The 20,196-nt window shown below is 48.6% G+C and overlaps 1 protein-coding gene across 1 annotated transcript; it reads left to right on the forward strand.

The window, feature by feature from the left end:
* Positions 1-2,886: 2,886 nt before the first annotated feature.
* On the forward strand, positions 2,887-19,952 carry LOC141539133 (serine protease 38-like). Its single transcript, XM_074261482.1, has 6 exons — positions 2,887-3,106; positions 4,354-4,380; positions 5,125-5,287; positions 13,439-13,716; positions 17,701-17,843; positions 19,406-19,952. The coding sequence occupies exons 1-6, from the start codon at positions 2,992-2,994 to the stop codon at positions 19,649-19,651; spliced, it is 972 nt and encodes a 323-aa protein (XP_074117583.1). The 5' UTR covers positions 2,887-2,991; the 3' UTR covers positions 19,652-19,952.
* The last annotated feature ends 244 nt before the right edge of the window (positions 19,953-20,196 follow it).

The raw sequence follows: 20,196 nt of genomic DNA on the forward strand, positions 1-20,196 counted from the left end.
GCTCCAGGGTTTTCCACTTATGACAAGCTTCCTCTGTGGGTCAGTGTCTGGGGTGCCACGGTGACTCAGAGCACCCTACAGTCCGACAGCAGAGAACGACCCAGACTCGCACAGCCTCCTGTGCTGGCCTCGCTCTCTGCCTCTGGGTCTCAGAACTTGACAGGTGCATTGTCTTTGTGTGCATCATTGCCCTAGTTGTACCAGGTATTCCCCGGCTCTCCTAAGCCAGGCTGGCAGCTGGAGAGGAAACGGACTTTCAGGACATCATCCTCCCTTCTCCTTTTGGTTCAGCTCAGTTCCTCTTGGTATCCTCCATCATCAATCACTCCCAGTGCCTGCCTATACCAGAATTGTATGTATGTACAGAGAATGATAATGCAACAAAAACATTAATTTTCCTGTGTCCACAGTGATATTCTGGGCAGAGGGGAAGACACGGTGTTTAGTTAAGATGTGGCCCCTCCTCCCAAAGAATTTACAACCTAGTGCTTGGGGTGGAGGAATGAGACAGAGATGCTATTAACTACCCACTAATGTGTGTAGTGCTAATGTGCTAACATTAGTGCTAATAAATGTGCTACACAGTGTTTCATGATGAGTGCATTAGAGAAGGGCAAAGAAAAGGGGCTACAGGAAATATCAGGAGGAAGATTGCCATACATCCGGAAGGTCAGGGAAGCCTTGGAGGAGGTGACCTTTGATTTCTACAATTGGAAGGCACTCTAGACATAGGGTCACACCTGAGCAAAGGTATGAACGCCCGCCATGTTTTGTGCATTGGAATTTTCTGCCACGCCTCCCACTATGCTGAGCTAGTCTGTTCCTCAGCAGGTGAGGAAGTTGTCCCCAAGATATGATTGGCCCAGAGGGCTGAGGCTCAGTCTTTGCAGTTAATGACTTTCTGATAGACTCAGGCCAAGGTGAAAGGGTCGGCCACATAAGGACATAGAAAGATCCTTCCAAATGGAGCTGGGGACTCTCAGGCCCCTCACTCTGCCCTGCTCCCCAGGTAGATTTCAGGATGGGGAGGGACAGCCTGAGATTCCCCTTGTTGTGTACCCTTTGCAAGCTATGGCTAAGTAAATCATTGTTAAATGACCTGTAGATCTCCCTTACTTCAAATTCTGGACCTGAACTACCAAGGACTGACCCGAGTCCGGCACTTGGTACAGTCAGTAGTGACAATGTGGCTCCCATTGTGATAAAGCGATGCAAATGTAGAGAACGGGGTGGTGGTGGGAATGGCGATGGGCCTCCCCACGGCGAGGCCCTTCAGTGACGCATGGAGAGCCCTCCCCGCGGAGCAGAGACGGATTCGGGGGCTCGGAAAGCTCAGGTGGGCAGGCAGTAACGGGGGTGGACGAGGGCGAGGGGACAAAGCTCAGGCTCGCCACGCCCAGAATGCTGCTGACGGTCCGAAAGATTCCCGGATGGACTCCCTGGGCACATCACCACATAGGTGCTGACAGACCAACTGGTGAAATTCCAGTGGGGGTACGGTGGAAGCGGGGCTCACTGGCCAAACGTGGCAGTCAGTGCAATCAGGGCTCTGCAGGTGGCGGGAGGAGACAGTGTCTGATGCTCTGTGGGCAGAGTTGGATGACGTCATTTCCTGGAGGGACCTTTGATGTGGTTTCTGGAATGTAGGGTCCAGAAGAAAGGGCTCAGTGATGAGCTTTTGGGGGTAACAGTAAAACGGGGCCACGCACCTCATCCAGCACCAGAGCAAAGAAAGGGCCTCAGCCTCGCTTGGCCCAAGTGCTGCTCCCCTGGGACGCGGGAGGCGGGCACTGACAGCGGATCAGCTGTCACCCAGAGCTTGCCGGGGCCCATGGGGCATGAGTCTCTGGGAGATGCGGAGTGAGCTCTAGGCAGATGCCCGCGGGGCCTTTCCCCTTTTTAGCTTGTGGGGAAGTCATAGCTTATTTTGAACTATTTCTTTTGTCAACTTATATTGCCCAAGACTGGACTCCGTGAGCTTGTTTTCTTAGTGTTGCTCCTTGTCCCTAAAAGCCCCGTCTGATCTGGGCCGCCGCTGTGCTCAGTCTGGCCTGCCGCCGTGCTCCCTCTGGCCCAGCCAGCCGTCCGTACTGTAATGGCGGACCTCGAATGCCTCGAGGAAAGGAAGCCTTGTATGAGCTCTCTGCTCCACACAGGCCACGTGAGGGAGAGTCCGGGCCTCGGGGAAAGAGGGAAAGGAATGCTGGGCTCCCTCCCTGCAGCCTTACTCAGGAATAAAGGGAACGCGTTGGCGGGGCCTCAGGCGGGCCCGAGCTACTCTTCCCCGCAGCCAGGCCTTGTGGGCCACCTGCCTTCCTCCTGGCTCACAGCCTCCTCATTCTCATGCCTGTGTCTCACAGCCTGAGGCTCGGGCCACCTTCGGGAGAGCCTCCCGGGACAGACAGAGATCTGTGTCTACCCTTTCCCAAGATGGCGGCGAGTCTGACCAAGATGGGGGCGAGTCTGACCAAGATGGGGCCGGGATCCGAGAGGCCCTGCCGGACAGAGGCGCCTCCTTCCGGCAGGACACTGCATCGGTGCTTGTGATCCAGCCATGCTGGGCTGGGCTCGGGCAGCCACTTCTGCCCAAAGGGGCCTGACAGAGGCTCCCGTCTCATGAAGCCCTTTTGGTCTCCTCCTACAGTGCAGGGGGCGACGTCTGCTCAGTCTCCTGCAGGGGGCTGGGGCCCTCGCACTGCCACTGCGGGGGCTCCCCAAAGTCCAGCTTTATGGGGGCTGTTCTCAGCCCACTCCCCCATGCCCACCCCTAGCGAAGTAGGAGGCCGGGGAGGAAGGCTCGGTGGGGGGGGATAGAAGGACTTCTAGGGAGGCTTCTAGAACCCGGGGAGGCAGTGAGCCCGCCATGGCGAGATTGCGCTCCTGGAGAGCCCTGCTTGTGCTCAGAGCCAGGCCTAGGGGGCGCCCTCTGCAAGGGGCCTGGACATCCCCACAGCAGGAGCGCAGAGGGTCGGAGCGGGCCAGCACACAGACATGAGCTCCTCCAGGTTCCTTCTGGAGGGGAGGCGGCGGGCAGCCCCGGGACGCCTGGGCCCCCTGTTGGGGCCGCCTTTGCTGCTGCTGCTGCTGCTGCTGCTGCTGCTGCCCAGTGAGGCTTCTGTTCCCCTCCTGGCCCCCTCCCCGCTCCACTTGATCCCTGCTCCTGGCCCTCTCACCTCCGCTGTCCCCTCCCCTCCCCCCTAGGTGTCTGCTCCTAGCCCTCTCACCTCCGCTGACCCCTCCCCCCCTTCCCTGCTCCTGGCCCTCTCACCTCCGCTGTCCCCTCCCCCCCTTGGGCCCTGCTCCTGGCCCTCTCACCTCCGCTGTCCCCTCCCCCCCTTCCCTGCTCCTGGCCCTCTCACCTCCGCCGTCCCCTCCCCTCCCCCCCTTGGCCCCTGCTCCTGGCCCTCTCACCTCCGCCGTCCCCTCCCCTCCCCCCTTGGCCCCTGCTCCTGGCCCTCTCACCTCCGCTGTCCCCTCCCCTCCCCCCTTGGCCCCTGCTCCTGGCCCTCTCACCTCCGCCATCCCCTCCCCCCCTGGCCCCTGCTCCTGGCCCTCTTGCCTCCGCCGTCCCCTTCCCTCCCCCCCTAGGTGTTTGCTCCTGGCCCTCTTGCCTCCGCCATCCCCTCCCCTCCCCCCCTAGGTGTCTGCTCCTGGCCCTCTCGCCTCCGCCGTCCCCTCCCCCCCTTGGCCCCTGTTCCTAGCCCTCTCACCTCCGGCCGTCCTCTCCCCCCCCCCTCTAGCTGTCTGCTCCTGGCCCTCTCACCTCCGCCATCCCCTCCCCCCCTGGCCCCTGCTCCTGGCCCTCTCGCCTCCGCCGTCCCCTCCCCTCCCCCCCTAGGTGTCTGCTCCTGGCCCTCTCGCCTCCGCCGTCCCCTCCCCCCCCTTGGCCCCTGTTCCTAGCCCTCTCACCTCCGGCTGGCCCCTCCTCCTCCCTGACCTCTTGCTGGGCATCTCCCTCCTCCCTGCTCTTTCACCTCTCCCTGACCACTCTCCCACACACAAGCCCCCCTTTCCTGGTAACTTGGTTCTGTCCTCTCCAGGACACCTCCCCCTTTATCTGGTCCCCCATAGCGGTCCCCACTGTCTTATCTTCTTTCTCTCCCCTCCCCGCCCTGCCGCCTCTCCATCGCTTCCCTCATTTCTTTCCCTTTCTGTCCAGGGCTTCTGATTTCAGTGGTTTGGGGGGGTCTCTGAGAGCCCCTTCATGCAGAGAGAAGCCGTTTCTGAGAGACACCTGGACCCTTACCTCCCGCTGTGTCCCCTCCTAATTTCGCACCCTTCCCCATTGCCTTCCCACCCCCCCTCCTTCCACCCCTCTCCCGGTACAGCTCATGTCTCTCTTATTTCTCCCAGGCTGTGGCTGCTGGAAAAGCAATTCAGGTAGGAGACCCAGTTTCTGAAATCCTCCCCGAAGTGCGAGGCCCCCTCTCCCAGCCTGCCCTCGAGGGGGGGGAAAGCGCCCCCTGCCGATCACCCACCCACGGGGCCCCTCCGGCCTAGAACACTCTTCTACAAGAGCTCTCCTGCTCTGCTGCCATCCTCCTCTTCCTCTGCTTCCCTCCTCCCCCACTGTCTGATCCATTCTCTCCTTCAGCTTCTATTCCCGAACCTGTCTGTTTCGCCCTCTCCTCCTCCTCTCCCCTCTCTCTCCTCCATTCTGACTCGCTGCCATCTCTTTGTATGTCTCTCGGTCTCTGTCTGTCTCTGTCTCTCTATCATCTCTCTGTCTCTCCTCATTCCATGTCCCTCTGTCTCTTATCTGTCTCTGTCTCTCTATCATCTCTCTGTCTCTCCTCATTCCATGTCTCTTTGTCTCTGTTTGTCTCTCTATCATCTGTCTCTCCTCATTCCATGTCTCTTTGTCTCTGTCTCTGTCTCTCTATCATCTCTCTGTCTCTCCTCATTCCATGTCTCTTTGTCTCTGTTTGTCTCTCTATCATCTGTCTCTCCTCATTCCATGTCTCTTTGTCTCTGTCTCTGTCTCTCTATCATCTCTCTGTCTCTCCTCATTCCATGTCCCTCTGTCTCTATCTGTCTCTGTCTCTCTAGCAGCTCTCTGTCTCTCTCACACACTGGTATTTATTTTCTCTCCATGGCTCTGACCCTGTGACTTTCTTTTCCCAGAGTGCGGGCGACCCTTCCCGGAAGGGAAGATCATCGGGGGCCAGGATGCCCTCAAGGGGAAATGGCCGTGGCAAGTGACCCTTTTCTTCAGGGGCTACCACGCGTGCGGAGGCTCCATCCTGAGCAAGCACTGGGTGCTCACAGCGGCGCACTGCTTTGACCAGTGAGTACTGGAGGCTTCAGTCACGTGGGACTTGGGGCGGGGGTGGGGGTGGGGACCTGGAAGGCAGGAGGCCACAATCTGGCCGAACTCACCTGCAGAGATCGATCACCTGCGGAGTGGCTACTCCCAAAAGCACCTGGTGACAACTGAGCAGGCGCATCCCTTTCTCCCAGTATCAACCCATCTTGTATTTTCCTGTTCCACCATCGCAGCTCATTCAGTCTGCTCCTTCCTGGAGAAGGAAGCAGAAATCTAGTTAAGCGATGGCTTCTGTCCTTAAAGGACTTTGTCTTGAGCCGGGAGATTAGATAAAAAATGGACAACTGGATTACATTATTTAGTATTAAAAATGCTCCAGGGAAGGGAGAAAATGTGACAGAAAATGTGTTGTTACCAACAGCGAGGATCAGGATCGAGGAGGGAAAAAGGCAGCGTTTGAGTTGACTGTAAAGAATGAGAGAATTCCTCAGGTGAAGAGGTGGAGAGAGCATTTCAGGCATGGCGCAGCCCGGGCAAAGTCAGGGGGAGGAGAGTCCGGAACGGTCAGCGGGGAGAGAAGAATGGAATTCATTCATTCATTACGGCCCTCGGCCACCCACGGGAGGCACTGCCTCCTGATGACAAGAGCAGAACTGTCCAGCCTCCGAGATGGAGGGGAGTGGAGCGAAGTAGAAATGGTGCTCCTTGAATGCCAAGGAAAAAATGGACTCTTCTTTAGGAGGCACTAGTTGCTACTGAACATCCCCAAAAGGCTGGCAGTGGCATGATCAGATCTGTGGAAGATGATTTCTGCAGCATCTGCGAAGACATGCGTGGTAAAGTTAGGATAATCTTGATGGAGAATGCATGTGACAGGAACAAGGCACTTTAACTGTCCAATTAATCAAAGACATCCTTGAGGCAGATACACTAGTATGATAATTTCTGCTGGTTATTGATAAATATCACAACCATTTACAGTTGTGTCGATAATGATGAGTACCACAGCTACGCTATTTACAGTTGTTAGAGAGATGGTGAGCCAATATAGTTCTCCCTAACAGAGAATAGGCCTCGAAGTAATCCCTGGACCAGACACTGGCTGTTCATGGCATTGTTCAATACTGGCCCTCTACACTCCTCCTCCTCTTCCTCAGTGGAGGGCACCTCGTGTGCTGCTCACCCCGGATACTCAGTTTCCTACTTTAGATTCTTGTTGAAATTATCTGTGTAGCAATGGTCACCTTACCAGCCTTCTGTCTGCTGGAGATCTATGGCCTATCGTATAATTACCAACATATATTTGGCTTCTTTCTCATTTCAGCCAGCATTAAGTAATAGGTTAATTAGTTTTGATAAAAAAATTTTTATCAAAATTTTTTATTCTTTGGCTCTCTGGAAAGAAGAAGGCAGAGGAACCAATTTTTCTGTGTGTGTGGATGATAGAAAAATTGGAAATATCTATAAATATTTTAAAAATATAGTCTGGAAGGAATTTTTGCTACTATCCAGCTTCACTGAGAAGGAAACATTTTGTTTTCTGAACTTAAGAAAATCCAGTTTTCTGAATGAAAAGATTCTTGTACCGATAATAAAAAAGCTGGCTTCCCCAACTGACTCTGTGACCACAAGCAAGCCATTTGACCCCTTTATTTGTGTTGTAGTGGCTAGAGAATGCTGGACATTAAGTTAGTAAGTCAATAAGCATTTATTAAGAGTCAGCCAAAAACAACTCAGTGGCTCAGTGGATAGAGTTTGGCTTAGAGTCCGGAAGATCTGACTTCAAATCCAGTATCAAATGCTCACTGGCTGTATGGTCTTGCAGTAGTCATTTAACCCTTGTTTGCCTTAATCTCCTGGAGAAGAAAATGACAAACAGTATCTTTGCCAAGAAAATCCCAGTGGAAAGTTGGATAGGTATGAACACAACGAGATAGAGGTAAAAGACAGTGCCTGTCCTCAGGGAGCTTGCAATCTAGTAGAAGAGTCAATGTGCAAAGAACCATGTATAAACAAGATACATAAGGCATAAATTGGAAATATGTAAAAGAGACAAAGGTTCTAGAGTTAAGGGGAAATCAGTAGAGGAGAAATCCTGTGGGAGGTGGGATTTTAGTAACTTGAAGAAGTCAGGTGATGAAGATCAGGAAAGAAAAAATTCCAAGCTTGGCTAAGTGTCCACAGAGTTCGGTTCTGTATGAGTGAGTCATGGTCCCCCATGACCTCGGGACAGGAAAGGTGATCCTGTCCCTCACTGTGTTACTTCTGGTCATCTTAAGAACTACCGTCAGGACAAAGCCAGGCGAACACTGCCTCTGCTTTTTTTAAGAGGTTCCATAGGTGCTCACTTTTTCTGGTTCAACTGAGGAGTCACACATGACTGGAAATTAGCCCCCACAAACTGCTGTCCATGCTGAAAACCCTAGAGAAGAGTGAGCTTAAGATAGCTCACAAACAGACCAGCTTATGTTTACAAGGGGTACTTGTGCATCTGCAACACATTTGCTCCTTATAAGCAGCCTTAGGAGTTCATGGCTACAGACATACCTCTTGGAGATGCACAAACAGCATCCCACAGGCAAGGGAACTGAGAGAACAGCATCCTACCGGCAAGGAAACGGAGACTTAGAACAGCATCCCACAGGCAAGGGAACTGAAACTTAGAACAGCATCCTACCGGCAAGGAAACTGAGACTTAGAACAGCATCCTACCGGCAAGGAAACTGAGACTTAGAACAGCATCCCACAGGCAAGGGAACTGAGACTTAGAACAGCATCCTACCGGCAAGGAAACTGAGACTTAGAACAGCATCCTACCGGCAAGGAAACTGAGACTTAGAACAGCATCCCACAGGCAAGGGAACTGAGACTTAGAACAGCATCCTACCGGCAAGGAAACTGAGACTTAGAACAGCATCCCACAGGCAAGTAAACTGAGACTTAGAACAGCATCCTACCGGCAAGGGAACTGAGACTTAGAACAGCATCCTACCGGCAAGGAAACTGAGACTTAGAACAGCATCCCACAGGCAAGGGAACTGAGAGAACAGCATCCTACCGGCAAGGAAACAGAGACTTAGAACAGCATCCTACCGGCAAGGAAACTGAGACTTAGAACAGCATCCCACAGGCAAGGGAATGAGACTTAGAACAGCATCCTACCGGCAAGGAAACAGAGACTTAGAACAGCATCCTACCGGCAAGGAAACTGAGACTTAGAACAGCATCCTACCGGCAAGGAAACTGAGACTTAGAACAGCATCCCACAGGCAAGGGAACTGAGACTTAGAACAGCATCCTACCGGCAAGGAAACTGAGACTTAGAACAGCATCCCACAGGCAAGTAAACTGAGACTTAGAACAGCATCCTACCGGCAAGGGAACTGAGACTTAGAACAGCATCCTACCGGCAAGGAAACTGAGACTTAGAACAGCATCCCACAGGCAAGGGAACTGAGAGAACAGCATCCTACCGGCAAGGAAACAGAGACTTAGAACAGCATCCTACCGGCAAGGAAACTGAGACTTAGAACAGCATCCCACAGGCAAGGGAATGAGACTTAGAACAGCATCCTACCGGCAAGGAAACTGAGACTTAGAACAGCATCCTATCGGCAAGGAAACTGAGACTTAGAACAGCATCCCACAGGCAAGGGAACTGAGACTTAGAACAGCATCCCACAGGCAAGGGAACTGAGAGAACAGCATCCCACAGGCAAGGGAACTGAGAGAACAGCATCCTACCGGCAAGGAAACTGAGACTTAGAACAGCATCCTACCGGCAAGGAAACTGAGACTTAGAACAGCATCCCACAGGCAAGGGAACTGAGACTTAGAACAGCATCCCACAGGCAAGGAAACGGAGACTTAGAACAGCATTCCACAGGCAAGGGAACTGAGAGAACAGCATCCTACCAGCAAGGAAACGGAGACTTAGAAGAGCATCCTACCGGCAAGGAAACGGAGACTTAGAACAGCATTCCACAGGCAAGGAAACTGAGACTTAGAACAGCATCCCATAGGTAAGGAAAACTGAGACTTAGAACAGCATCCCACAGGCAAGGGAACTGAGACTTAGAACAGCATCCTACCGGCAAGGAAACTGAGACTTAGAACAGCATCCCACAGGCAAGGAAACTGAGACTTAGAACAGCATCCCACAGGCAAGGAAACTGAGACTTAGAACAGCATCCTACTGGCAAGGAAACTGAGACTTAGAACAGCATCCCACAGGCAAGGGAACTGAGAGAACAGCATCCTACCGGCAAGGAAACAGACTTAGAACAGCATCCTACCGGCAAGGAAACAGAGACTTAGAACAGCATCCTACCGGCAAGGAAACTGAGACTTAGAACAGCATCCCACAGGCAAGGAAACTGAGACTTAGAACAGCATCCTACCGGCAAGGAAACTGAGACTTAGAACAGCATCCTACTGGCAAGGAAACTGAGACTTAGAACAGCATCCCACAGGCAAGGGAACTGAGAGAACAGCATCCTACCGGCAAGGAAACAGAGACTTAGAACAGCATCCTACCGGCAAGGAAACAGAGACTTAGAACAGCATCCTACCGGCAAGGAAACTGAGACTTATAACAGCATCCCACAGGCAAGGGAATGAGACTTAGAACAGCATCCTACCGGCAAGGAAACTGAGACTTAGAACAGCATCCTATCGGCAAGGAAACTGAGACTTAGAACAGCATCCCACAGGCAAGGGAACTGAGACTTAGAACAGCATCCCACAGGCAAGGGAACTGAGAGAACAGCATCCCACAGGCAAGGGAACTGAGAGAACAGCATCCTACCGGCAAGGAAACTGAGACTTAGAACAGCATCCCACCGGCAAGGAAACTGAGACTTAGAACAGCATCCCACAGGCAAGGGAACTGAGACTTAGAACAGCATCCCACAGGCAAGGGAACTGAGACTTAGAACAGCATCCCACAAGCAAGGGAACTGAGACTTAGAACAGCATCCCACAGGCAAGGGAACTGAGACTTAGAACAGCATCCCACCGGCAAGGGAACTGAGAGAACAGCATCCTACCGGCAAGGAAACGGAGACTTAGAACAGCATCCTACCGGCAAGGAAACTGAGACTTAGAACAGCATCCCACAGGCAAGGAAACGGAGACTTAGAACAGCATTCCACAGGCAAGGAAACTGAGACTTAGAACAGCATCCCACAGGCAAGGGAACTGAGACTTAGAACAGCATCCTACCGGCAAGGAAACTGAGACTTAGAACAGCATCCTACCGGCAAGGAAACTGAGACTTAGAACAGCATCCCACAGGCAAGGGAACTGAGAGAACAGCATCCTACCGGCAAGGAAACAGAGCCTTAGAACAGCATCCTACCGGCAAGGAAACTGAGACTTAGAACAGCATCCCACAGGCAAGGGAATGAGACTTAGAACAGCATCCTACCGGCAAGGAAACTGAGACTTAGAACAGCATCCTACCGGCAAGGAAACTGAGACTTAGAACAGCATCCCACAGGCAAGGGAACTGAGAGAACAGCATCCTACCGGCAAGGAAACTGAGACTTAGAACAGCATCCTACCGGCAAGGAAACTGAGACTTAGAACAGCATCCCACAGGCAAGGGAACTGAGAGAACGGCATCCTACCGGCAAGGAAACTGAGACTTAGAACAGCATCCTACCGGCAAGGAAACTGAGACTTAGAACAGCATCCCACAGGCAAGGAAACGGAGACTTAGAACAGCATTCCACAGGCAAGGGAACTGAGAGAACAGCATCCTACCAGCAAGGAAACGGAGACTTAGAAGAGCATCCTACCGGCAAGGAAACGGAGACTTAGAACAGCATTCCACAGGCAAGGAAACTGAGACTTAGAACAGCATCCCATAGGTAAGGAAAACTGAGACTTAGAACAGCATCCCACAGGCAAGGGAACTGAGACTTAGAACAGCATCCTACCGGCAAGGAAACTGAGACTTAGAACAGCATCCCACAGGCAAGTAAACTGAGACTTAGAACAGCATCCCACAGGCAAGGAAACTGAGACTTAGAAAAGCATCCTACCGGCAAGGAAACTGAGACTTAGAACAGCATCCTACCGGCAAGGAAACTGAGACTTAGAACAGCATCCCACAGGCAAGGGAACTGAGAGAACAGCATCCTACCGGCAAGGAAACAGAGACTTAGAACAGCATCCTACCGGCAAGGAAACAGAGACTTAGAACAGCATCCTACCGGCAAGGAAACTGAGACTTATAACAGCATCCCACAGGCAAGGGAATGAGACTTAGAACAGCATCCTACCGGCAAGGAAACTGAGACTTAGAACAGCATCCTATCGGCAAGGAAACTGAGACTTAGAACAGCATCCTACCGGCAAGGAAACTGAGACTTAGAACAGCATCCCACAGGCAAGGGAACTGAGAGAACAGCATCCTACCGGCAAGGAAACAGAGACTTAGAACAGCATCCTACCGGCAAGGAAACAGAGACTTAGAACAGCATCCTACCGGCAAGGAAACTGAGACTTATAACAGCATCCCACAGGCAAGGGAACTGAGACTTAGAACAGCATCCCACAGGCAAGGGAACTGAGAGAACAGCATCCCACAGGCAAGGGAACTGAGAGAACAGCATCCTACCGGCAAGGAAACTGAGACTTAGAACAGCATCCTACCGGCAAGGAAACTGAGACTTAGAACAGCATCCCACAGGCAAGGGAACTGAGACTTAGAACAGCATCCCACAGGCAAGGGAACTGAGACTTAGAACAGCATCCCACAGGCAAGGGAACTGAGACTTAGAACAGCATCCCACAGGCAAGGGAACTGAGAGAACAGCATCCTACCGGCAAGGAAACTGAGACTTAGAACAGCATCCTACCGGCAAGGAAACTGAGACTTAGAACAGCATCCCACAGGCAAGGAAACGGAGACTTAGAACAGCATCCCACAGGCAAGGGAACTGAGACTTAGAACAGCATCCTACCGGCAAGGAAACTGAGACTTAGAACAGCATCCCACAGGCAAGGGAACTGAGACTTAGAACAGCATCCCACAGGCAAGGGAACTGAGACTTAGAACAGCATCCCACAGGCAAGGGAACTGAGACTTAGAACAGCATCCCACAGGCAAGGGAACTGAGACTTAGAACAGCATCCCACAGGCAAGGGAACTGAGAGAACAGCATCCTACCGGCAAGGAAACTGAGACTTAGAACAGCATCCTACCGGCAAGGAAACTGAGATTTAGAACAGCATCCCACAGGCAAGGAAACGGAGACTTAGAACAGCATCCCACAGGCAAGGGAACTGAGAGAACAGCATCCTACCGGCAAGGAAACTGAGACTTAGAACAGCATCCTACCGGCAAGGAAACTGAGATTTAGAACAGCATCCCACAGGCAAGGAAACGGAGACTTAGAACAGCATTCCACAGGCAAGGAAACTGAGACTTAGAACAGCATCCCATAGGCAAGGAAAACTGAGACTTAGAACAGCATCCCACAGGCAAGTAAACTGAGATTTAGAACAGCCTCCTACAGCAAGGAAACTGAGACTTAGAACAGCATCTCACAGCAAGGAAACAGACTTAGAACAGCAAACCAGCCCAAGGTGGCAGCTACTCAATATTAGAAGGAAGATTTGAACTCACATCTTCTGACTCCACATTCTTTGCCTTTTCTAGGAGTTCACCAATACACATTTGAATCAATGCCAGGCTTTGCTAGTAGAGTTAAGGGAAGGATCATATTATCACAGATTTGAATTTGAACAGACCATATAGAAATAATCCAACCCAACATTTACAGATAGGGAAACTGAGTCTCAGAGATTGTGATTTGCCTGAGGTCACTCGAACCAGGATTTGAATCCGGGTCATCCCAGCTTCCAAATCCAGTGGGACTGGCACTCCATCCGCCAAGCATCCATGCTGCCTCCCCAAAGAGAGAGCTTATGATGGGCTGGGTTTGGTTATCATTATAATAATATTATCATATGATATTGTAATATAATGATATAATGTTATAAGAGTATATGCTGTGACTCCCATGTCTTAGTGCCATAGAAGGGCAGAGAAAAGATAGTCTGTGGTGGGCTAGTAGCAGTCAGAGCAAGACTCCCTGGAGGAGGTGGGACTTCATGGAGTCGCCCCCAGACTCAGGTACCTTTTTCTTCCCAACTCCCCAGGGCCCTGGATCTGCTGGACTACTTCAAAATATATGTGGGCCTGACAGACCTAAGGTCTATCAACAGGCACATTCAGAAGCGCGAGATCAAGCAGGTGATCATCCACCCGCAATACAAGCTCACTCACCCAAATGGGAACGACATCGCCTTGGTGCAGCTGAGCAAGGCTCTGAAACTCTCTTACTTCGTCTTCCCTGTCTGCCTCCCCAAGTCTAACATCAATCTAGAAACCGCAAAGACGTGCTGGGTTACTGGGTGGGGAAAGATGAGAGAATCAGGTGGGTAGACATAAAAGTCGGAGTTTGGGGGGGTGGGCTGGGAAGAGTACAAGAAAGCACCGAGGGGGTAAATGCACTGAACCCTGGTTCCCCCACCTCCCCCCCCAACACAAACCCCAGGGTCAGGAAGCAGATTCTTTTACTTTGGCCCACACAGCTGTGGGGTTTGGGGGGAGTAGGAAGAGTTCAAGTTCAAGTGGAGTAGGTCCCCCAATTGTGCAGAGGTCTTGGAAGAGGAACTGCCTATTCCCCAAAGAAGGCTGCCCCCTCCCTTCCTGGGGAGTTTATGGAAGAAGAAAGGGGTATCACAGTATTGAGAGCCACATGATAGGACCAGGACTTAAGGATGAGGATGGTGGCCCCAGAGGGAGAGTGCATGTGCTTCTAGGGAGAGTTATATCCTCTCACTACCTATCCTGGAGGCCTGTTGGGGAGAACATTTCCTTCTTCCTCACCACCTGTTCTGTGGCTGAGGTGCATTATTTTTTTCCTCAGAAAAAATGTCTTTCTCCATCCCTTCCTCCCCCAGCATCACTTTATCTTACTTCAAACCCTTCTCACCACTAGTTTAGACTTCTGTAATTCCCCATTAGATGGAATTCCTGATCTCTTTCACTTTCCCTATCCAAAGATTATCCACAAAATTGTCCAAATAATTATCCTAAGGCACAGGTGGACCATGTTAACTTCCTCACTCCAAAACTTTCTGCAGCTCCCTACTACCTCCCTCTTTGGCCCTGTCTCCAATAACTGATGCTCTGCCTGGACTCATTAATTCCTCAATGGCTGATATGTTCTACCTCATACTCTTCTCCAGTCCCAGTTGGAAGCCCTTACTTCTGTCCCCCTCAGTTTCCTTAGCTGTAAAATGGGAATCATAATAGCACCTGCTTAGCACAGTGCTGGGTGCACAGGAAAGACTTACAGGTTTCCCTCCTTTTTTCTTCTTTTCCCTTCAATTTTCCACTCTAGATCTTAGCCACAAACTCACACATTTTGGAATATCTGTTCCATAATTAAAATCTATTAGTATGATTCATTAATTATTTAACTAACATAATTGACATTATAAACTTTTTTTCCATCTAGAAACTCTATCCACTCTTTCACCAAATTGTCCCACTTGTGATCTGCTGTCACTTATTAGGGCTCAAGTCTTATTCTTGAGACTCTAATTATATGAAAACTTTCTGAGGGTGGAAAAGGTGTCTTATGCATTATTATATACCAGCATAGGACCTTATACATTGTGCCTGCTTAATCAACATTTATTGAATTAGAATGAATTAAATATGTAGCAAAGATTCTATGGGAGATGTGGAAGTATTGTTGAGTCCTGAAAGCAGTTTAAGATTTAGAGATGTAGAGAAAAGAGGGGCAGTTATTGTGGATGAAGAGATCTAGCAAAAGTAGAGTGATGAGTGCTTCACATTCAAAGAAAATTAGAGTTCATGTTGGCTATGTCCAGGAGATTCAGGTTGGAGGGCAGTGGACCTGACAATCTCTGAGGTCACTTTCAGCTCTGATATTCAATGCTCATGGAAACACAAAATCTCAGAGTTGGAAAATCCTCCAGGTCATTAGGTTCAGCCTGTGCTGGACAACAGTTTCCTTTGCAGCCAATAAAACTGGTGTTCTGTGTTTTAAATACCCTCCCATAATCCCATGTTGTGTTCTTTAAGACAAGAGGTCTTTACCTCATTTGTGTCATGGAACCCGTAAGTAGACTGGTGTCATGGATCCCTTCCTTGCATGATATTCTTAAATGCATTCAAGAAAACGAGTTTACAAAGGAGATCAGTTATCCACACTAAAAAAAAGTTAAATCAATTATATTGAAATAGTTACCAAAATTAAAAAAAATCTTAAAATGGACCCCAGATTCTAACCCCCTTTAATAAGATTCCTTTCATCTCTAACATTCTGTGATTCTACAAAGCTTAGTTGAAATAATGCGCCCTGAGTCCAGAATTAGTGAATAACTTCTATTGTACAAGAATGATCTTTGACAGGGAAAGGCTGCCAAGGAAGGTTCCTTAAAGGAAGGAGGAGAGAGAAAGAAACATTGGAAAATTGAAGGAAAGTAATATGACTAGAGCAGAGAGATGAATCTGTAGAGGTCAACGAGCAATTATTAAGCACCTACTATATTCTAAGCATTGCTCTGAATATTGAGATGGGATGGAAATTAGTGGAAGTCAGACCTGGGCATGTAGATTTTATTGGTTACATGTTATCCAAATGCTGTAGTCCACATTTGCAAAAATGAAGGCAAGGTCAGATCCAGGAAGGCATCACTCTCTTCCCATGTAGCCATTTCGATCCGCAAACCTAGCCAGCCCCATTCTACCAATGTTTTCTGGGTGTCTATACATAGCTTTTTGTACCCAATCCATAAATTTAGCCATACATATATCTCTTCTAAAGCTGTTTCCCTATCTACATATGCTTCTGTCTGTCTAGCTTTATATCTCTTCATTTATTCATCGGTTAGTCATTAGTCATCTGTCATAAGACCATGTGCATCCTCATAATAACCTGCAATTACCAAACACTTTACTCACAAATAACCCGTGGAGTAACTAGTGCAAAGATTATTAACCCCATTTTCCAGATGAGGAAATGGTGGCTTGCACAACACATACACATACATGCATGTATGTAAATTTTAAATAACCCTACCAGATAGGTACTATAGACATCATTTTTCCCATTTTCCCAGTGAGGAAATGTAAATTTTAAAGTGTGTATGTATGTATATATACATATAAACATGCTCATATACATACACAACAGACACAGACATACACAAACTTACCACAAAAACACATATACAATCACTACGGCACTTTGTCATTTTACACTTTTATTTCTCACAGGCAAGAAAGTACTCTGTAAATTTCTTCACTTTTTTTGCAAAGGGATGATGGGAAACTAAATATTCAGTTGACAATAGAGAATCATCGATGGTTTGTCAGTACACCACAGATGCATCTAAGGGAAGCCTTAGGGAGATTCCTCAGCACTGTATGTGCCAGATGAATTTAAAGGGGTAGAAACTGACGGCAGAGAGATTCCTTAAAATTTATTTTAGGCATCTACTCTGTTCTGGGAACTGGGTTAAATTCTGTAGGAAATAGAAAGTTGAGCTAAGATAGTCCTTGTACTCACTCCCAAAGCTTCTAGTTTTGTATTGCATAGAGCATTTATTGAGCATTTACTATACCCCAGGCTCTGTGGTAAGCAGTGGATAGAAAAAAAACAATCTATCCAAGACTGTCCCTGCTCTCAGGAAGCTTCCATTCTAATGAAGGAGACTAACATAAAGGAAGATAAGATGTTTCCAAAGATACCCTAGTATAGTTCCTACTCTTATGTGACATATGGATCAAAGCCAGTTAGAGACTCTTGAAATTCCACACTTTTCTTCAGTCCCCACATTTTTTTTTGCTCGTGATTAATCATAATCATAATAATATGTAACAATACGTATATGTGACAATATATTACAACAACATAATAATATGTATTTTATGTAAGCCTTAAAGATTTGCAAAGCATTTTACATATATTATTTTTGCCTTCCAATAACCCTACCAGATAGGTACTATAGACATCATTTTTCCCATTTTCCCAGTGAGGAAATGTGTGATCACCTAGCTCCTAAGGGTGAAATTACAATCTATTTTTTCTTGACTCTCCTACCTCCCAGGCCACGTTCCTCTCTATCACCTACCTCTCTCTCTCTGGTCACTCATCTATTAAGAGGGCTTGTTAACCCCTGGCCAGAACAGCATTTTGCAAGAGAGGTGGAAAGAGTGGAGAAAAGAGTCTTGTTTTTGCCTCTAACTTCCTATGTGACCACGACCAGCTCCCCTTCCCCTCCAAGGCTCCTTAGGTTGCTCAATGGAAAACAGCAGGATCAGGCTACAGGCTCCTGAAGGTGCCTTCCAATGCTAAAGCTCTATGATACTACCCTCCCAGGTGCAATGGTAGACATTCTTCAAGAGACTGAAGTTCCTCTTCTGGATCAGTTTTTGTGTCAAATCCTCTATGGGAGCATATTCTTCATCCAAGAAGACATGATTTGTGCTACTGACCTGTCCCTCATGAAGAGCCCCTGCCAGGTAAGTGCTGCTGGACTGAGCTGGCCCAGGGGAACAAGGGACCAGGTTCACCAGGAGGTTCAGTTTGGGCTGGCCAATTAAGAAAAAAAGAAAATATATACCTTGGGCAGGTATATGTAGTTGGACAGTTCAGAAGGCAGGAAGAGATTCAGAGCAGTCCTGGTGAGTGGGATGGGTAAGCTTCAACTCATGAAAATCATGGGTATTCATGACACATGGTGAACAGACTGCTATAATTGGAGTCAGAAAGAACTGGATTCAAATTTTGCCTCTTACTGGTAATTTTTTACTTTGGGCAAATCATTCAACTCTCTGAACTTCAGTTTTTCCCTCTGTAAAATGATGGAGAAGTTTTTACCCTAGAGGGGAAATCCATTCTAATCATGGAATACCTCATATGAACCAAGTCACAAAGATGGAAGAAACCAGAATAAAAAGAGAGGTTAGTCTAATATGGTTGGATCTGATGACCTCATTCCAATATTCCATTCCAAGGTTTATTCCAACTATGAATAAATCTGTCATGTATTAAGTGCCTAAAATATAAAGTGTACTCTGCTGGGAAGAGAGGTGGAGGGAAGCAGAAATACAACACTGTGATCTACCCAGTGGTTCCTGCAAGGAAGGAAGTCAAAGTCTAGTAGAGGAAGGAGCAGATTTCCAGTTAAGTAGAAGACATAATATGTACCAAATGCATCAAAGATGTCTTAGGAGGAAATCTAAAACTATCTCAAATAGGGGCATCAAGGACAGCTATTTGAAGGAGGTATGTTTGAGCTGAAGTTTGATGGGTTTGGAGAGAAAGGAAGAGGGAATGATGGGAAAGACAAAGGGTAAGACAGTCTGGCTAGGACATGGAGTCTATAGAAGGAAGGAAAAGGGGATGGGGCTGGATAAAAAAATGGCATCAGAATATGGGAGCTTTGAATGAAAGAAAAGGGAGCCACTTAAAGTCATGGTCAAAGATATGTAGAAGGCACTTATGGGGTATGGGTAGAGAATGGGAAGGGAACAGTTGTTCACAAGTGGAAATCTAGGCAAAATGAAGAAACATAGGAGCTGACATCAAAGGTCTTGGATCAAACACTGATTCTCAGCATTTGTGTTTCACTAGGGAAAGATACTTAACTTGAGGTCCAGTTTTCCCATTTGCCAAATGAAGAGGTTGGACTGATGTCTAAGATCTCTCCTGATCTCTCCTGACTAAATCCTACAACTGTAGGAATGAGGATTTCAGCCTCATTGGATATTTCTTCTAGATCCAATTCACTGTTAGTTCTTTATTGAACTTGATGAACATAATTGAACTTATGGAGCACTGGGTTTAGAGTCAGGAGAAGCTGGATTCAAAACTAGCCTCAGACAATTATTGTGGTGACTCTAGGCAAATCATTTAACTTTTCTGCCTTGGTTTATCATCTGTAAAATGAGGAGATTAAACCCAGGAACCTCTGTAAGGTTCACCCCACAATTTCATCAATGACCCCATGACAAGAATCAAGCTTCATGCTTTCCCACTGCCCCAACTCATTATTAACTAATTCTCCCCTTCCTCTTTCCAGGGCGATTCTGGAGGACCCCTTGTCTGCAAATTCAATGACACCTGGTTCCAGATAGGGGTGGTGACCTGGGGCAAAGGATGCTCCATCCCTTTATACCCTGGCGTTTTTGCCCGAGTTCCATACTTCTCCACATGGATCTCTTATAGCATCCAATCCGTGATCATCTCCAGATCAACAATCATTGCCATTTCTTGGATGACTCTATCAACTGTACTGCTGCTTCTCCGTGTCCTGAGAACCCAATGACTGTCCCTCCTGCTCTTTCCTCCCTTCCTAGCATCTTCCTCCAAGTGCCTTCTCAGTCTGAGAGCTTGACCCTCTTCTCCCTCCATCTGTCCTGTCCCCCAATGGGAGTGGTGGTGAGGGATACAGATGAATACTGGGTCCTTGGACAGACAAGGCATGAGAAGGGGATGAAAGGGAACTGGCTGCTCATGTATGGAAGCCAGAGTCTGAATTTCCTGGATGGGGTGGTGGGCACTGAGGGGGCCACAGGTCAGGAGGACTGAGGTTGCAATGATCTAATTAAATTGTTGTAAAGGAGAAAGTGATGGAGTTCTGTATTTGTCCTCAGGGCAGACAGGCTTAATTCCATGGACATCCAAGGGGTGTGTCTACACCACAACATGGGAAAAACATCCAAAAAGAATTGTGCTGTCAAAGCCTATATTCCCCAGCACTGAGGAATCTGGAGCTAGACAAGGATTTAGAGAGTCAACCTCAATTCAATTAAGTTCAGCAGCCATTTCTGAAAAAAAATTAGATTTTTATTGATGCCTGGTGTTTTGACA

This window comes from Sminthopsis crassicaudata, chromosome 1 (assembly GCF_048593235.1).
Source record: "Sminthopsis crassicaudata isolate SCR6 chromosome 1, ASM4859323v1, whole genome shotgun sequence".
NCBI lineage: Eukaryota > Metazoa > Chordata > Mammalia > Dasyuromorphia > Dasyuridae > Sminthopsis > Sminthopsis crassicaudata.